A 19,396-nucleotide genomic window follows, 5' to 3' on the forward strand; every position below is an offset into this window, starting at 1 on the left:
TTGGTGAATTGGTTTCCTACAAAACTGTTAATACTATACTAATACTAATACTAACTGTTAATACTATTTACTTGTTATTGGTTGTGAGCTCTGTCATCCACAGTAAATGATGTGGATGGTACAGTGTTGCAGAATAAGTTGGTGCTATACAAGAAATGGGAAGTAAGGCTTTTGCCAGGCTGCCAGGTTTCTAAAAATGTCAAAAATTTTTTATGAAAGTAGATTTACATAATAACTTGGTTAACTTTACATAATTCAATGGCTAAATGTGAGGACTGATATACTAATGTTTCCATATCCACTCATCAGCTGTTGCTCTTTTTAAAGTGGAATCTACAGCTGAAGGCTATGTTCCCACAACGTCTATTTAGGCAAAATAATGGTGTTTTTATAATAGCGGCCGTTATTTGATAATTTCATGAACATTATTTGCGTCCATTATTTAATGATAGATGGCCACCTTTTTAACGGCCGTCCTGTTATGTGAACATATCTCTAGAGTTTCATAAATTGAGATATTTATGCATAAGTAAAATAAGCTACACTTTACAACAAATACTATATGTTTATAAAGTTTATTTTTCACAAGCAAATTAAACAATAAAAACTCCAATTTATAATACACCTAAATATTGCATCAGGCACCAAAACTGGATTCCCGAACCTACTGTAGTAACAATGTATATGGATTGAAAAATAGTCACCATCAAATAATTGTTATTAAAAACATTTTTGCTGTGCATTTTTGACTGACATAAATAAAAGTTTTAAATACAAATAAAATAAAAAAAAAGGTAACTTCTGTTTTACCAATGGATGTCCTAAGAATAACAAACCCTGTTTTCACAATAATATTACAATTCTATATGAATGAATTCCACTCATGTCTGTGTCACAAGTTATTGCTCTTAAGAAGAAATTACTGCTTGTAAGCAAATTATTATTAACATGCTAGCAACAGTGAGGTGCAGGAAATGTTCCATAAGTAAAATTCCTATGGCTGTTTTTGCTAAAATTCATGCAGTTGATAGGAATGTAAAAGTATATCTGCAAATAAAAGTTTTTATTCATAAGTAACACCAGACAGGACACCAGGCAAGAGTGGCATGCAGAATACTTACATACTGTGCAAGTAAAATACAAAGATTCTATATGTTATTTTCATGCACATTTTTGTTACAAAAAGTATTTGATTCTATTAAAAGTGCTTGTTATCTGTACATGCGTCAGCCTATCATAGCTAAACCAAAATATTTTATTTTTATTTTTTTTTACAAAAAAAACTAAATTGCAAGAATGTACCTTCAATGATTATGTCAAAGGCCAATACAATTAACAATGTACAAAATTGAAAATAAATAAGGCAATTTAATATGATTCATTACATTTAAAAACTGTGGGTTCATTGAATTAGCATAATTATACAAAATATTAATGTGCTATGGCTAAATATTACATAACACAACCTATATATATGTAGAATACTTTATCAACATATGAAACGCTGTGTATTGAAGTGTCACTGTCATAAAAAAAAAAATATATGATATGTCATAGAGCCATGTTAAAAGATTTGATCAGAGTCTTCAGATCCTCACTGATCATTATAATGTTAGGAGTTACAAACGGCTGAGCATTGCTGGGGTAAGAATTGCTTAAACACTTGCTTCTTCTAGCTCTTCCCTACTATTGTTTGGGGTCTGAACACCGAAATCCATATTGATCAAAACTTCTGACATGTCTCTAAGTTTTTTTTCCCCAAAAGTATTTAGACTTTAGAACACAACTTCAATTTATAATGAATATCTGCAGTCTATACTGAATAAGGGTTTCTAAGAACAATTACTTGGTCCATGCATCATGCATCAGAGCCAAGAAGGTGCAGTATACATAAGTAATATATTCCTCTTTTGGAAGTTTGCAATTTACTGAGATGAAACCAGACAAACTAAAAACAAATGCAAATATGGCAAAGATAAACTATGTAATCTATTGCATTTAACAGCATGCATCTAAACTTGTTTAAAAAGTATTCATATTTGCAAATATATCTGTATACATTAAACACTTTTATTATCGCTGAATGTGCAAATCTGTATCAAACATTGTGCTTTGTAACAAAATACATCAATTATCGTTGCAATAGTTGGCTCAACCCACACAGCAATTCGGAAGGACAGAATACCACCTAGGACAAATGTATTCTATTTACAGATGATTGAGTTGCTGTTTATATCATGATCTTAGTAACACAATAATTATTACAATATAGTAAACGATTGACTAGGGAAGTCTCAGAAGAGGCATAGACATTACAGTGCACAATCCCATTGGAATTCTGTTGGCAGTAACAATAGAATGTGGTCAGAGATGAAATGCAGAATAGTTAGTGCAGCTCAAAGACATCTTAAATTAGTTACCACATGTGAATGTGCAACAATGTACAATTCTGTAAACAAACATAAGATTTAAAATATATAATTATTATAAAATAAACATACAAGTCATAGCTTCTCCATGAATGTAATTAGAAATCTGGCAAGGCTGAAATGCCAGCAGCCATTTAGCTGGAACTATTGAAACCTGCATGCAAGTGACCCTGAGGGAGGAGTGTAAGATATGTAAGCACAAATGCTGATAAGGAGAACTGGGAGCCCATACTTTCAACATATGAGCCGTATGTGTATGAGCACTGCCACAAAATTGCTATAGTCAGATCCTAGATATAGACACAGTAAAGGCCCTATTACACAGAGAGATTATCTGCCAAATCAGGTGCATTGGCTGATCGATGTCTTTCAGCATAGCAAAAAAAATAACTACCATCGGCCACACGTCTCTCTGTAATAAATGATGGGTGGCTGACAGCTGATTGAAGGAAAGGGCTGCACTAACCTTGCTAGAGATGTTTATGCAGCGCTGGCCGCCCAATTACCTAGCCATGCTAACTACCATCGGCCACACGTCTCTCTGTAATAAGTGATGGGTGGCTGACAGCTGATTGAAGGAAAGGGCTGCACTAACCTCGCTAGAGATGTTTATGCAGCGCTGGATGCCCAATTACCTAGCCATGCTTACAGAATGGGTTGGGCTGTGTGTTTACATGAATTCTCTTATCTTTACTAGACCTAATATGTCAGTTAGCAGTAAACACTGAAAGCCTAAAGGCCCTATTGCACGAAATGATCGTCTTGTGTAAAAGAAGACAATGATCATGATCAACTGATATGAACGAGCACCGAGCGGGGAATGAGGAGCAAGTGAGCGATGACAGCGCTTGTTTGCTCCTTTGCATCGCCCAGTGTAATAGAGACTTAAAGGCCGTATTCCACGGCCCGACTCTGAGGAGCAAACGAACGCTGTCAGCACTCCCGCTCCCCGTGTTCCCCGCTTGCTGCTGTAGCTATTTCACGCACCTGCAGCAAGTGGGTGAGTCCGGGGAGGGCCGAGGGAAGCTGCGGGGGGGGGGGGGGGGGGGGGGGGCTGCCCGAGGGAAGCTGCGGGGGGGGGGGGGGGGGGGGGGGGGCTGCCCGGGTGATTCTGGGCAGCCCATAGGATGTAGCGGCGGTCTGCTGCAGCCACTCCTATTCCACGGAGCGACGGCAGCAGATCGCTTCTATATAAGTCGTTTGTCTTTCAAAATGTTGAAAGACAAACAAATTCAACGATCAGCTGACATGATGATGTCGGCTGATCATTTCCTCCTATTCCACGGGATGATTATCGTCCGTAACGGACAATAATCATTTCGTGGAATAGGGCCGTAAGTTTTTAAGTCTGTTTAAAAAAAACTTTGAGAATAAAGGAATGTATATTTGCACTCAGCCTTTTAGAGGTGGTTTTAGTATTACTCAAAATTTAAAATTGATTATTCTAAAGTTACAAGGACAAAGTCTAAAAGAAGGCTGAGTTAATGCAATGATATGGCTTAACTGCTGCCAGACTTCTGGTCCTCTATCCTCTGCAGCCATTGCTAGTGTTTCCAACTGTAATGGCCCTTTCACGTGGGATGATTATCATTAAAGAGTGGTTCTAGAAACACTCTTTCACCCAATGATCACTTTGTGTAAAAGGGTCAGCGATCAGTTGACAAGCTTGCTCATCAACTGACTAAATCTCTTGTGCAGCCAGTAAAATTATCATTTAATGGCTGCATGAATGATACAACAATCCTTTGTGCGGCCCCACACATAATGAATTGTGCCTGGTAAAGGTCTTGCTTATACTTGGCGCATATCGGGCTGTCTAAAAGGACCCTAAGGTGGGATATTTGGCACATTATAATTGTTTTGGATACACTGGCCCAGATGTACTAATGTGTCCATACCCAACTTCTGTCCGAAAACTGTTGTACAGGACTTTTCTCTACATTATAGGTTTTAGACATTTTAGAGACACTTTTCTGCCAGATCCAAAAAAGGGGCATCATATTGGAGAAAGGAAGGCATGGTTTAAGCGTGCAACTACGGGCAAAAATCTGTGTCAGAAGTCTGGCGCACATTAGGTAAAGCAATAGTTGGTCTAAACATAGAATAGACAGTCCTCAGATGCGCACAGATTTATCAAAAAGCTGGTAAGTCTGGTGCACTTGAGATGCTCTACTATAAGTTAGAGCACATCTAGACCACTGTTTAAAAAGAGAAGAAATATTGTAGGCTACATTGGCACAAAGATTGAGGCACAGAAGTAGCCCTGAAGCTTGGCAGTACTCAGTCCATGCTTTAGAATCTTAGGCTATGTTTCAGTAACATAAATCGGGCCCACTCATGGGCCATGTCTGTTTTACGGCTTAAAAAGTGGCCAATATTAAATCTACCATTTGTGAACACGTTTAATAATTTGACGTCCTTAATTATGGCTGAAAGCATTACACCCACTTTTGGGCTGTAATTTGGCCTTTATTTTGGTCCATAAACAACTAAAATGATGTAAAAACAAAATAGCAATGTGAATACAAACTCACTGCCAAATTTGCTTTCACCAAAAAATTTGAGATACTTTACCAGCTAATATACAAGTGTATTCACGTCCTCAGTTTCACATGCACAAACTTAAGCTAAACACATTGGCACAGATTTGTATAAAAACTAGTGCAAAGCAAGAATAATCACATTAAAAGAAGCAACCAATCTAACTTCAGATGTTATAGACTGCACGGGTACTGCACGGGTACTGCACTTTCATATTTATTTCCCATTTCTTCTTATGAAAAGTTTTTAATTTACAACACTGGCTGGAAAATTTCTAAAAGTCCTAGATGGTCCACCCGTAACAAAGTCTTAGATACATCTATTCCAACAAACACAAACACACATAACTTAAAGGTAAACTCCCTCCAAAATTTTAAATGGCCATTTATAAGAAAATGTTGAAGTTAAATCAGGATTAGCAGATTGCTAAAAATGCTTTCATAATAACTATAATGGATTTTATATTTTGTTGTGGTGTCCATTTTGCAACATGAATTACAGCCATATTTGTTAATACATTTATTTTATCCATTATTCTATGTAAAAAAAAATTAAAAACATAATAACTGTACACAAACTAAGATACATACAATGTACTGTGTGCATCAGCACTTTGCTGGGCTGAAGGGTCTTCTAACCATTAACATATAGTAAGATGTTAAAAAAAATTATAAAAAACATCGTAAGTGTAAAAAAAAAACATAAAAACTGTTCACAAACTATGATGCATACAATGTACTTTGTGCATCACCACTTACTAGATTTGTTGGGCTGAAGGCCCTCCTACCCATTCCCAGGAAATATATAGTAAGATGTGCTGCATACAATACTGTGTGCAGTGATGCTCACTTACGCACTGTACTGTACCTTCAAGAGCAGGGGGTTTAGCAATAGATATGAGTTCTCCTACACATACTTTCCCTAATGCCCTTCATCTATGCATTGCACAGTGAACATTGTTGACAATGTGTTTGACGATGCCAACATGTGTACAGATTACTGAATTCTGGTAACTCTTCCAACTGTAACAATAGTTGAAAATGATGTTAAAATCATTCTTAAAGGATATATTGCTTGTCACCATCAAATCTTTAGAACTTTTTTTAAAATACTCATGAAGTATAAAAATAAAAACAGAGGAAATTAGTTAGATTTTTTAAGTCTCTTTTTCACAAAAATATTATAGTATTGGTTTAACTGGAAGACTAGGAAGGTGAGTCTTTAATTAAAAAAAAAATGCAGAATCAGTCTCAATTTTCAACTTGCAACATCTATACGTAACCAGTGTCAATAATTTACACTTAGTGAACAAATGAATTCAATTAAATACGTTTTGTGAACCTTATGCATTAAGAAATTGCATTTACAGTGATTTTATAGGTATAATGTATAGCTATAGACTAAAGTGAGATATAGTAAGAGACCCTTTCTCAACTGTCAAAATGCAGGAGCTTTATACATAGCAACTATATTCTGTTACTGCTAAAAAAAAATTTGATTCCCAGTCCCTGTTTACCTTATTTGTCAAATTTATTCAAGTGAACCTGTGACTTATTTTCCTATATTTCTGTCTCCCTGTATTACCCATTTAAGTTTTCTCATAGGTTAAGCTTCACTTTGAATTATCATTTTCTGGAGTTTAAGCAGCTATAAGCAGGCTAAGGCCAGAGTCCCACATCCATGATATATGGTCTGTGGCTGTATATAAGGGACAGAATGCCACAGGATTCCCTGCATCATAATTTATTATGATACAGTAAGCTCCAGAACTGTTAAACAATATGATATTGAATGGATACAGTCATGTCAGTACTGCAGGGTACAGTTGTAGCAGTTCGGGAGCTTGTTGCATCAAAAGGTTCCCAATCACATGGGTGGGAATCAAAAGCAGTCAAATATTTGGCGTTATGAAACAGTAGTTGCACAGACCGCATAATCCCTGTGAACTATGCTGTTTACATAGCTTTGTGAAGAGCTTTAGAATACTTTACACCAATGCACTACAAATTTAAAATGATCGTTTGCTTTTAAATAAAGGACTGCACTGGTTGTTATGCGCAACTGCTTCACTTTCCTTTTACAGTAGTTTTAATAAATCATCCCAGGTCCTTTGGTGCAGGCTAAGGCTATGTTCCCACAACAGGAACGTGTGATCTTATATTGGGAAAGGTGGCAGACTATTGATGGCTGACACTGATATGATGATGATTATGCACTGCAGTCAGCGTGGGACTGAAGACTGGTAAGTATAGGTAAAGAAAATTCACCTGGGCTCAGCGATGCAGTGCTTCAATATACTTGCTTTATTTAAGTGATCCAAAAAACAACGGAGACATGTGATGCGCTCTCTCAGACCCATGCCAAAACATTTCCGGTACATCACGTACCCTTAATCATGACTTAACCAGCCATGATTAAGGGTACGTGACGTACCGGAAACACGTTGGCGTGGGTCTGAGAGAGCGCATCACATGTCTCCGTTGTTTTTTGGATCACTTAAATAAAAAAAATTCAAAATCATTGCCACATAGTAAACCAAAACCTTAGTGAATGGCAGGGTTTTGTTAATTTCCGAGCATTGCTTTGCATGTTTCAAATAATGCCTAAATACAATCAATAATTATATAGCGGATGTTTTGGGTCACAAAAGAATTTGAAATGGTTTATCAATATAAAAATATCTTTAAAGCTAAATTTCTAGAAAATGCCAATAACAGGCTTGATAATTCACCCCTTAGGCCTTATTCACACGTTCAGTGATTTTTCAGGTCCGCATTTGGGTCTGCTTTGTTTTTACTTTGTGGTCTGTGAAAAATGGTCCCTAATTGCATCCATAGTGCATCTGCATCCAGAAAAATGTTGAACTGGTAAAAAAAAAAAAATTAACTAATCTACTGCTTAGATCCATGTTTTTCACGAATGTCACGGATTCCATAGACTTTTATTGGCTAATCCAATCCACACTAGGACATGTCCTATTTTTTTCACAAAACAGATTGTAGCTCAATAAAGTGTACACAACAAACACAATATATACATAGCTAAAGAGTTCAATGGCAGGTCTCTTACAAGCTATGTCACAAAAGTCTTATTTGGGAAATTACTTTAATAAAAGCTGTAACAAGTTATGTGCATTTAGTGAAAAACAAGTAGTGAATCCATGTAAAAAAAAGAAATGACAAAAGAATAGGTAAACAAGCTTGAGGTCAACCCTTCCTTGTTAGCATTTTAATGGATAACAACCATCTTCAAATAATAAAAGCAAAAAATGTATTTTCCTAAATCTAATCTGGTACTTTAGATGAAATCAAATGGTAATTTGTACTAAAATTTGTGCCATGGGATATGTGAAAAACAGATTAAAAATCAGATCTTGCATAATAGTATCACCTACTCTGCATCTTGTTCTATAAGGTACACTGAAAAGGTATGATTGTCAGACCATAAAGTGCTATCCTACAGCACAGCGTAGTAATGTACCCTAAAAAGATTCTGTGGTGCTATTTCATGATAGGCCTAAGAAAGCATTATATGAACTGAATATTGTAAAGGAAGTTTTTTCTTCAACCTGTTTGGAAGCTCGATATTAAATAGATGAAAGGAAGATCTGAGAGGTAAAATATTATTTAGAAAAGATATGTTACATTTAGCACTTGCCTATTTATTGCTGGACACAAAAGGCTCCTTACAGTATACAGATGTATAACCTTTTTTTTTTTTTAATCTGTGCTTGTCCTTGTTGTTGTTTTTGAGGAGCTCACAACAGTTTTGTGAGCTTTTACTTCAAAATAGTGATAGGCTATGTTCACCCAACGTTTTTTCCTCTCGGTTTTTTTTTTTTAATTGTGTCCATCATTTTGAGTTTAAAAGTCTGTCATTTCGCTGTTTTACACACTGTGTGCATTGAACGTCCATCATTCCATTGACTTCAATGCATTGCATTGAAGTCAATCACACTGCGACAATAACGGATGTTTTTTTAAATAGAAGAGGCGGACATCTTTTCTCTTTTTCTTGATGTTGTGTGAACATAGCCATAAAGTATTTAACTGTTCACCAAATGCCTACACACAGTAAGTATCACAGTAAGAATGCAGACTAAGGCTATGTTCACATAATGTAAAAATTGCGTCCATCTTTCTGGACAGCCGTCATGAACAAATGCGCAAATAATGTTCATTATAACAAATGCCATTTTGCCATTGTGGGAACATAGCCTTGAAGTACAAAAAACAAAGTTTTGAATGTTATGTGTGCATTTTAGGTCAGCTTAACATTTACTTTCCAGGGTTTTGTAGCTTCAATTTCTGTGTCTTTTTATGTGTGTAAGTACACAAAAAAAACTATTAATATATTTAGATTGGTAACAGTGGAGAGTAGCTAATGGAAGCTAATTAACCCTTTGTATTAATGTGCATATTTGCTGAAAATGAAAATATGCATATAAACAATGAAGTACATGGCTAAACAGGACAACAAAATAAATCTATTAGATGTGGTTTACACAGGGGATCTTGTGCTTTATGGTTAGTGAAAGTAGTTCAAAGGTGGTTTAGATAAAAAAATTTTTTTCTCAAATTAACATGGGTATGCAGCTTATTTGAAAACTACATTGTTCAAATAGGATTTCATATACTGCAATTCAGTAACCTTTTGTATCCTGTCACTATGGTAAACAATGTCAAAAGTACTATAAGAACTATGAGGAAGATTTATCAAACTGGTGTAAAGTAGAATTGTCTTAGTTGCCCCTAGCAACCAATCAGATTCCACCTTTCATTCCTCACAGATTCTTTGAAACATGAAAGGTGGAATCTGATTGGTTGCTAAGGGCAGCTTAGACAATTCTACTTTACACCAGCTTGATAAATCTCCCCCTGTGCACTTAAACTTGCAAAATATATTGGGGCCGAAGCCCAGAGTGGGATTCTGTGTGGATGTATCAGATAGAGTGAGGAGAACGACTAAAATACTAGTATGCTGTAGGTAAGACAAAAGACTTGAGCCAGACAGCTGCAATAACAAACTTGATTCTTTACTCCCATAAGACAGCAAGCTTATAAGGATCCTTTCACATTTAACAATTTGTCAGCCACGAGTGGGCAGAAATGAGTGCCTTTTCATGGCACAATCTACAATAACGGAATTTAAACCTGCTTAGGATAAACATAAATCTATCCATGCACACTGAGCAAAAGAGGCAGATTTTCTATCAGATTCTGCCCAAAATTCAGCCCAAAAATCCGTCCATTTAAATTGAGCAAAGCACTTTGTTTTCAATGGGCTTTGCACTGTGCTTTTCACACAGCAGAATTTCCGTCCGTAACTTTCCGTCACGGATCTGCTTTCTGCCCAGAGAAGTAACATGTCACTTCTTTGGGCGAATTCCACTAGAGGAATCCTATAGAAGTCAATGGGGCTTAAATTCTGCTTGAATTCCGCTCAAATTTCCCTTGAATTCTGCTCCTATTCTGCCAGAGCAGAATAGAAGAGGAATTTCAAGCAGAAATCTTCAAGCAGAAATTCCTTGTCTATTGCTCAGTGTCAGTGAGCCCTAAGATGTTAAGAAAGGAAATACTAAAAGGGCACACAAGAAGGACCCAGTGGTTTTTTGCTGTCAACAATCATCTATGTTTCTATGTTAACTTGTTATGTTTACTACATGGCAAATGGTGGAAAAAAGGATGTTGTGGAGAAAAAAAAACAATGGAGGGATTGCTGTTTTGTTTGTTAACCCCCTAAAAAATATAATAATAAAATAAAAATTAAATCATGAAAATAAATCAATAAATTACATGTACCCTATATGGCTATGTTCATATACAGTCAAAATGATGGCCCTTTTTAACGGACGGGTGGAAAGTAATGACAAATAATAGCCATTATTCTATAACAAGGGACGTTATTCATATAATAACAGCTGTTTGGTATTAAATAGTACCAATAAAGACTTCAACTTTCATATAGCCACAATAAAAGAAAAAATTCTATAGGCTATGTTCACACACCGTAAAAAAATATTTTTATAATAATGGTCGTTATAAACTAAATGATGGTCATCCAATAAAAACAGACGACATTTTGATGGCATGTGAACATAGCCATAGACTGTTAAAGCCTATAGAGTAAAGCTATTTTGTTATTTTTAGTACCCAGTAAACAACAAAAAAAGGCTAACATTTGCTTTCATTATGCATCTCCTGAAAAAAATCTATGCAAACTAATCATATATGTATTGAAAAATACACTGAAAAATACAGCTTGTCCCATTAAAAAAACAAGATCTCTAACATCTATATGAATGAAAAAATATAAACATTATGGGGGAGATTTATCAAAGGGTGTAAAATTTAGACTGGTGCAAACTGCCCACAGCAAACAATCACAGCTCAGCTTCCAGCTCGGGTGAAAGGAAAGAGGAGCTGTGATTGGTTGCTGTGGCCAGTTTGCACCAGTCTAAATTTTACACCTTTTGATAAATCTCCCCCTATGGCTTGAAATGTGGTGAAAAAAAATGTAAAAAAAATTATGCACCCTTAAGGTCCAAAACATGTGCACTAAAACAATTAAACAAAAACTGAAAGGCCATATATAAGACTGCAGAGCTTGCAAAGTGAATAGTTGTAATAGTTAAAAAATCTCTTCACATTTGAGAACAAATTTGTGTGAATGTAAAAGACTGTTCTGTCAAATGTAAACAGGCCACTAGTCTCATGAATATTGATGAAGGATTAGATGCTGCATTCTTAAGATAAATCACTGTGTGTATGCAAAAGGTCCTGTTTGGGGTTAAAAGGGTTATCCAGTGCAAATGAAAATCTTTTTCTTTCAAATCAACTGGTTTGCAGAAAGTTATAAAGATTTGTAATTTACTTCTATTTTAAAATCTCAAGTCTTCCCATACTTAACAGTTGCTATATGTCCTGCAAGAAATTGTGTTTTCTTTTCAGTCTGACTCTGTGCGCTCTGCTGCCACCTCTGTCTGAGACAGGAACTGTCCAGAGCAACAGCAAATTCCCATAGAAAACCTCTCCTGCTTTGGACAGTTCTTTTCTCGGACAGAGATGTCAGTATGAGAAGACTTAAAGCGCAACTATAATTTCAGTAGTCAAAAAATGAAATTCCTCAAATAAAAAGTCCATGTTTTACCCTTTAAAAAGAGCCCTAAACTGCGCTGATAGCGTGTATGCTCACTGAGATATCACCAGTTGTTTGGCTCAGAGGAATAAATGAATTTTTCTTCTGGCTGACTGAATGTGGGCTTGGCCTATCCCTCATCTCCCTGGCTGGGTCCCTCCAGTCACTGACCAGCACCTCAGCAGATGTATCACACATAGCAGGATTAGATACAGCCCCAGCATACAGTATCACACTGTATGATTAGATCCAGAGCCCCAGCAGATGGTATCACACACAGTGGGATTAGATACAGTCATCTGCTCTCATTACACTGTAGGATAATGTCAGCCATGGAGGTGGGGGCACCTGCTGCAGACATCTGATAGTGAATGTTATATGTACTATGGAAGGACTACAGCTGTGTTGTGCTGGGACTTGTAGTCCTCCCCTCAATGACTCACCCACTCTCCCTCATGCAGTAGTCATGGTGGCACTGGATACACTTGTCCCTCCATCCATATCTTCCCCTGCGCTGCTCCTCACACATAACACTCTCAGCTCTGCTTAGTCACCTCTGTGAGGGGAGGGGGGAGAACCTGCTGCTAGGAGGTGGGGGAGGAGGTTTTGTTTATGTCTGTGTCAGGGCTGTTATCTGATCCTCCTGTCAGAGTCCGTACACTCAGGACGGATCTGCAGGGAGGGGGCGTGTCCAGCAGGAATGCAGAAATAAGTCACAGCCAGAGAGGGCTATAAGGGCATAGTCAGCCTTATGTATTTAAAAAACTGTTCATTTTAGGTTATTAATGTATATTGCGAAAAGTCTTATCATGACCTAAGCTAACTAAAACTGAATGGTCAAAATATTTTATAGTTGCGCTTTAAGATTTTTAAATAGAAGAAAAACTGCAAATCTATATAAAACTTTATGAAACCGGTTGATTTGAAAGAAATTTTTTTCCTGCTGGATAACCCCTAAACTATCAACACCGTATTATAAAGCAGGAAGAACTGCTTGATGATATCTTTTTAAGAAAAGTATAACTTGTATCTTGTCAATTAAAATCCCTGCTCAATTTGTGTTAAAGAGTCCAGTGCATATATATTTCTGTATAGCTCCTTCTGCTCTATAACATGACGCTAACAGCTTAGTTAGTACTTTCAAGGTGACAGGTTCCCTTTAAATCATTTATAAAAGAAAGATGTATATTATAAAAGATCTCTTTATGCAGGCAGAGAGCCTGATACCAGCACTGATCCACTGTGTACAAGTTAATCAGTTTTTATTAAAAGGACCTAAGTGATAGGTCAATAACTGGCATGAACAGCTATCTGAACGATAGCTAGGTTGTGCGGCTGTTCACTTTCATCATTGTTGGCAGCGCACTTCATGTTTACACAAGATACAGCTATGTCGTCTAACCATAATTTTTAGGCCTTTATAAAATACGTGATCAGCCAGTAAGTATTTGCTCATTTGTTCATTGCTGGGACTTTTACAAGGGAGAATATAAAATGCTCTTAATGTGTACCCGTCATAAAAAAAAAAAAATTATATATATATATATATATATATGATTACCGTTTCCTGTGACACGTGTAAATATATATATATATGTGTCACAGGAAACGGTAATCATCAGGGTTCAAGTATCCCAACCGTGCCCGATCAGAAGACCGAGTAAGGAGTTATACTAGTGAGACAGTCCTACAGACTGATCATCTGTAATTGTAACACTCAGACCATAACTAAATAAAAACTTTAGATACATCTCTGACATATAAAAGATTGCTTTTTTTTGTTTTATTTTTTAGTGACAGTGCCCATTTAAGTTTTCGAGTGATTAGCAGACTTTTAAAGGATATATGGAGGACTGAATCCCTGCTGCATCATCCACAGTCTCTTTAATATAATTAGTAATGAGCAAGCAAGTTTTTATAGTGACATCAGTTGCTTAGTCTTTTTGTATTACAATTAGGGTATGCCTACACAAGACTGAAATGCTGCACTTTTGTTCTTTTTGCAAATTTTGACTTTTCTATTGAAATTAATTTTAATTAAATCTGCAACATTTTAGTCACGTGTGAACATAACTTTATAGTAAATTTTTAAAAACATTTTCAAAATTAACACAAGTACTGCATCAGTGCTTAAAATATTTCACCTAAGTTTGAATTTTAGCTCTTAGATTTAGTTTTTATTTAAGCTCTTTTCAGTTACCTGTCTAACCCTGAGTCCAAATCATTTTCCTCATTTTGCTGCTGTAAAATTATCAAAGTTTCATGCAAAGACACATGTAATAGCATGGAAAGATTAAGCAATCCTTCCGTACCTAGACAAAACAATACAACTTCCTTCAGTGTGTGCAAAAGTATCCTGTGTGATCTAAGTTTTAAAAGTGATCTAACTTTTAAAATATTAGCACCTTCAAATTAGTCATTCTAAATGAATAAAAAGTGGAAGTCCTAGGAAAGCATCATGACATGAACCTAAAAAAATGTGTTGGTGCCTAAACAAACATACTAGGAGTACATTCAAAAGGGAAAATTAATTATCTCTTGTAAAATAGATTCTACTCTAATAATATTTAATTTTTGCAGTTATTTTCCAATACCTCTCTTGAAATAAATAAGTACCTTTGATGAATGTATCCCCTATAAAGGTCGTAAAAGTATAAACATACACTTTTTTGTTATTATTATGCAATCGTTGGTTGAATTTGGTTTTCTTATATCCCATTCAATCAGTCACCCGACATTAGAAACCAGAACATGACCATTATTCCCTGAACACCTAACACAATTGTTAGCCCTTGAATTTTTCCATTCTTACAGTCCCCATAGTTCTCTTTGGTTGGGTAATTTATCCTTGGTTTTGTGACATCTCTTGAACCCTTATTTATTACAAGAACAGGCAATTGCATTAAGCTCACTGTAGATGGCGCAAACAAGTATTCTTTGTTTTATGCCTCTTCAACTGCAGGCACAGAGGGAAGATAATGTAGAGTCTGATTTGCATGAGATGTTGTAGGTTGAAGAGTACCCGTTGTAGGGCTTACCGCAAAACTTGCTGAAGATGTGACTGATGGACAGCTAGTACCCAGCTTTGTTTGAATGTTTGTTCTACCATATGGGTACATTTTCCGTTCCAAGTTCAAAGATCGTGTTTGTGCATTTATTCCATCAACTTTTCCTTCTAGGAAATAAGTTAGCATTTCCCCTTTGCCTTTAACACTGACTTTACCCCGGCATACAAATTCATAATTGCATCTGTTTAAAATCCGATGAACATCTTCAGTTACCTAGGAGCAAAAGGATTTTGGTTGCAATTTAGTGCACATGATATTATATTATATTTTTCTCATTCTTTGCTTATCTACCATCTTTCATTAACACTTTAGCCATAACACATTTAGCTGCAGTCTATAGGTAGAATACAGCACATTTTATTAAAGTTTTAGTGTCAAAATTATACAAACAACAATACTTTTCTTTTCTATTGTTTATAAACCCTTAAGGACAGAGGCAATTTTAATTTTAGTTTTTTCCTCCTCGCCTACTAAGAGCCATAGCACTTTTATTTTTCAACCCACAGGACTGTTTTAGGTCTTTCTTTTTTTTTGCGCCACAATCTCTAGTTTTCATTGTAACAATATTTGTGCAGCTGGGATGTTTTGATCGGTCTTTATTAATTTTTTTCTGCTATGTAATATATATATTTTTAAAATCAGCAATTCATTTTTTGCTCTTTTTGTTTATGCCGTTCACCGTATGGGAACACAATTGTTATATTTTAATAGATCGGACAATTACGCACGCTACATTACCTAAAAAATTAGGAAAAAAGTTTCTAATTACCTAGAAAATTAGAAAAAATGTTCTCTTGTGATAACACACACACTTGGTACAATACCACTTAAACTTGGTGAGTGGGGACCTCACCACGCCTCAAATAATGCCCAAAATATCCTTGGTTTAGATTTTGAGGCATTCCCTCTGGGTTTCCCATCCGAAGGTAACCATTGTAGGCAATCCTGGAAAGAGGGGGAGTGATGTCGCAACTCCGCTCCAAAAGAGTGAGTACATTCTAGTGGTTTTTTCCTTTCTTAATATTGTCAATACTGGTTGGAAAAGAAAAAATTTTGCTCTTCATTTTTTTATCTTTTTGCTACACACGCAATAATGTATAATATGTTTATTTATTTATCTTTATGTGTTTGATATATAAAATGGTAAAGGAGTAAATTAAATTTTTATTGGGGGAGGGACTATGTCATATTTTTATAACTTTTTTTTTTTAAATACCCTCCCCCCCACACACACTTTTTAAGTACCCAGGGGACTATTTCATACACTTACTAGATTGCTTATAATGTTTAGTGCTATGTCATTGCATAGCACTGATTAATGTTATTGTCAATCTGCACATACAGCCTGCCTGGGGCAGACTCTAAGTGAAGATCCCCAAGTTGACTACACAGAGGTGGTACTCCTTCGGCAGTCAGGGAAAACGATCAAGACTCTGTCCCAATCTGACAGTGACAGGAGTGTAAATTTGCAAAATTTACGTTTCTTTATATTCAAAATTCTCTTTTCCTAAAAATGAAAGTCATGCCAAATAAACTAATTATTACTGCAACATCTACAACCTGTCTACTTTATGGTGAGCATCCTTTTACTGTACTTTTTAGGATGTTAAAGGATGTTTTTAGGATGGCTATGGGGTTAACTGCCTGGGGGGAAGCGTGGCTCCCCTCTGGGCAGTGGCAGTGCGAGGATGCTGTGGGAGACAGCCTCCTCCTGCTGCCCGATTGGGGCTAGGGACAGCAGGGGGGAGACAGGGAAAGCATGATGTTCCAGGAACGTTATGTTGAAGGAACTTCCTGCTCCACATGACGTACCTAGAACATAATTTTTCGGCAAGGGGTTAAATCACAAAAAAAAAATTAAATAATAGAAAATACACATAACACGTTACCTGAATTTTCCCTTGTACCCCTGTGCTGTCCATTCTGCTAGCAACATTAACTGTATTGCCCCAAATATCATATTGGGGACGCCGGGCACCAATAACTCCTGCAACTACAGGGCCAACATTGATACCTGAAAGAATTTTTTGACACACTGTTAACATGCAATAAACATAAAATCGGAAACAGAATAAGTTCATGACATGCACACTCTATCCTCATTTCTTATCTGAGACATAGTCCACAGCAATAGTATTTTTATATGGCTCTAAGCTATGTTCACACAATGTTTTCAGTCGTCTTTTTGAGTTAAAAGTACAACTATATTTTTGCCTCAAAATGACGGCCGTCCAAAAATACAAACAAATGTGTGAACATAGCCCTAATTTTATCAGCTGACTTTCAGGAAGTAGTCAAAGTAATATTTTACATGTTTACCTGAAATTGCAAAAACTGTAAATGACTTGGAGCAGATATTAACTTTTGACATGTCTGTACAAAATGTCAAAAGTTAACTTTAATGACAGTAAGGTTTTAAAGTTTGTTCTTTGTTTGTGTGTGTCTTTTTTAACATTAAGAAGATCAAGCAGAGTTGTTTAAAATGTAAAAATACTGTTACTTTAATCTTACCCACTCTTAGAACAAAATCATTGTAAGACTGATAGTTGATCTCATCAAGGACATCAAACATCTCAATAGAAAAATCTGCAAGAGTGCTTAGATGAGAATAAATAGATTTTTTTGCCTGTGAATAGGAAGACAATGACCGGAATGAAATTACATGACTAGTACTAACCATAATAAAACTTAAAACTATAAAATAATTTTTGTATTTGTTCTGACCTGAAAAACCAAGATAACATGTCAGTTTGACTACACACATAAAAGTCAACAACCTCCACCCCAAATTTACAAAAATATAAAGAGTAAAGTTACTTAATCTACATCACCATTTATGAAAATGTGGTATGGTTAACTTTATAAGAGTGTTCCATAAATAATTTATAGACTATGTTTTTCACATATTGTACTTTTAAGTTGCAAAAAAAAATAAAAATGCAATTTTCTTACAGTGACTTAAAAAGCAAAAATGGCACAACATCTTTAAATTGTTTCATTTTTAACTATATGGCTATGTTCACACAACGTTTTTTCAGCTCTGTTTAAAATGACATCCGTTATTTCGAGTGTAAGATAATGGACGTCATTTAGCAGCCTGGCCTCTCCTTAGTGCATTATACTAGTTTGGGATTACTATTTGGACTTTGGGTGTGGCTCAATTGAAAAGTCCATTGAATTTAATAGTAAAAATGGAGAAAGAATGGTGACAAAAGAAAAACTGTGTGTGAACTACTAATAAAAAACGTCTGCTGTTTACAAAAAACATCCAAGAATAATGATCATGTTCATTATTTTGACGTCCGCGGTAGAAATGTCCGTTATTCAATACACTGTGTGCATTGGACGTTCGTCTTCCCATTGACTTCAATGCTGTCAGTTAAATTGCGGCAAAAACAAACTTTTTTTAAATATCAAAATCTGGCGCCTTTTCTCAATTTTTTACGTTGTATGAACAAAGCCTATGTTAGTAAACTAAAACTGGTTTAAGAAAAAAAGGTAATTTGAAAAAATTTAACATGAATTTTAATTAATTTAAAATATTTGTGTTTATTTATGTACACCTAGTCAAGTTTGCAGAAGCATCCAACAGCTTTCAGAGTGTCAATTGTGCTTAAAAATCTTTCAGTCCCCAATGCACCTTGTCAAGATATTAAGCTGCCAGAACAATAGAACCCCCACCACCACCACCCATGACTACATTTTGAAACTAGAACCCTTAGGCAACATATCTAAGTGTGGAGTATTTTGACCAAAATAGTAAGATCAAAGTAGTGCAAAGTTAGTAAAATAAATGTAAATTTCCATTTTTCCACCAATGTGTCAATTTAAAGACAGTTTAGTTGTGCTGCACACATGAAAATGAAAAGCACACCCCAGAACTTATCACTTAAAGAGTCACTGTCATGAATCAATAGTCCAGGCGATTTTAAGAAACTTTGTAATTGGGTTTATTAGGCAAATACCGTATTTTTCGCTTTATACAGGGCTCCAGACTAAAAAATTTACCTAGGAGCCATTGGCTCCTAACCTGAAAAATTTAGGCGCCAAATAGAATATTTGGTCGCCAACATTTTAAACCATGTAAAATTAATGTTATGTTAAATGGGACTTACTGTGTGCAGAGGCCACGGCAGCCTCCTCCTCCTCCTCCTCCTCCTCCTCCTTTAGATTCTTTCTTTTCTTAGTTTGAAAACGTTCAACATGGAAACTTGCAACTTG

The 19,396-nt window shown here is 35.9% G+C and overlaps 1 protein-coding gene across 1 annotated transcript in view; it reads right to left on the bottom strand.

Moving 5' to 3' along the window:
* Positions 1-15,049: 15,049 nt before the first annotated feature.
* The window catches only part of ADCY1 (adenylate cyclase 1), a 240,049-nt gene continuing 235,702 nt past the window's right edge, over positions 15,050-19,396 (bottom strand). The window contains exons 18-20 of the mRNA XM_069959698.1: positions 17,687-17,801; positions 17,065-17,189; positions 15,050-15,388 (exon numbers count right to left, since the gene is read on the bottom strand). Of these exons, the coding sequence (XP_069815799.1) occupies positions 15,050-15,388; positions 17,065-17,189; positions 17,687-17,801 (579 nt within the window). The remainder of the gene's footprint in view (positions 15,389-17,064; positions 17,190-17,686; positions 17,802-19,396) is intronic.

This window comes from Dendropsophus ebraccatus, chromosome 2 (genome assembly GCF_027789765.1).
Source record: "Dendropsophus ebraccatus isolate aDenEbr1 chromosome 2, aDenEbr1.pat, whole genome shotgun sequence".
NCBI lineage: Eukaryota > Metazoa > Chordata > Amphibia > Anura > Hylidae > Dendropsophus > Dendropsophus ebraccatus.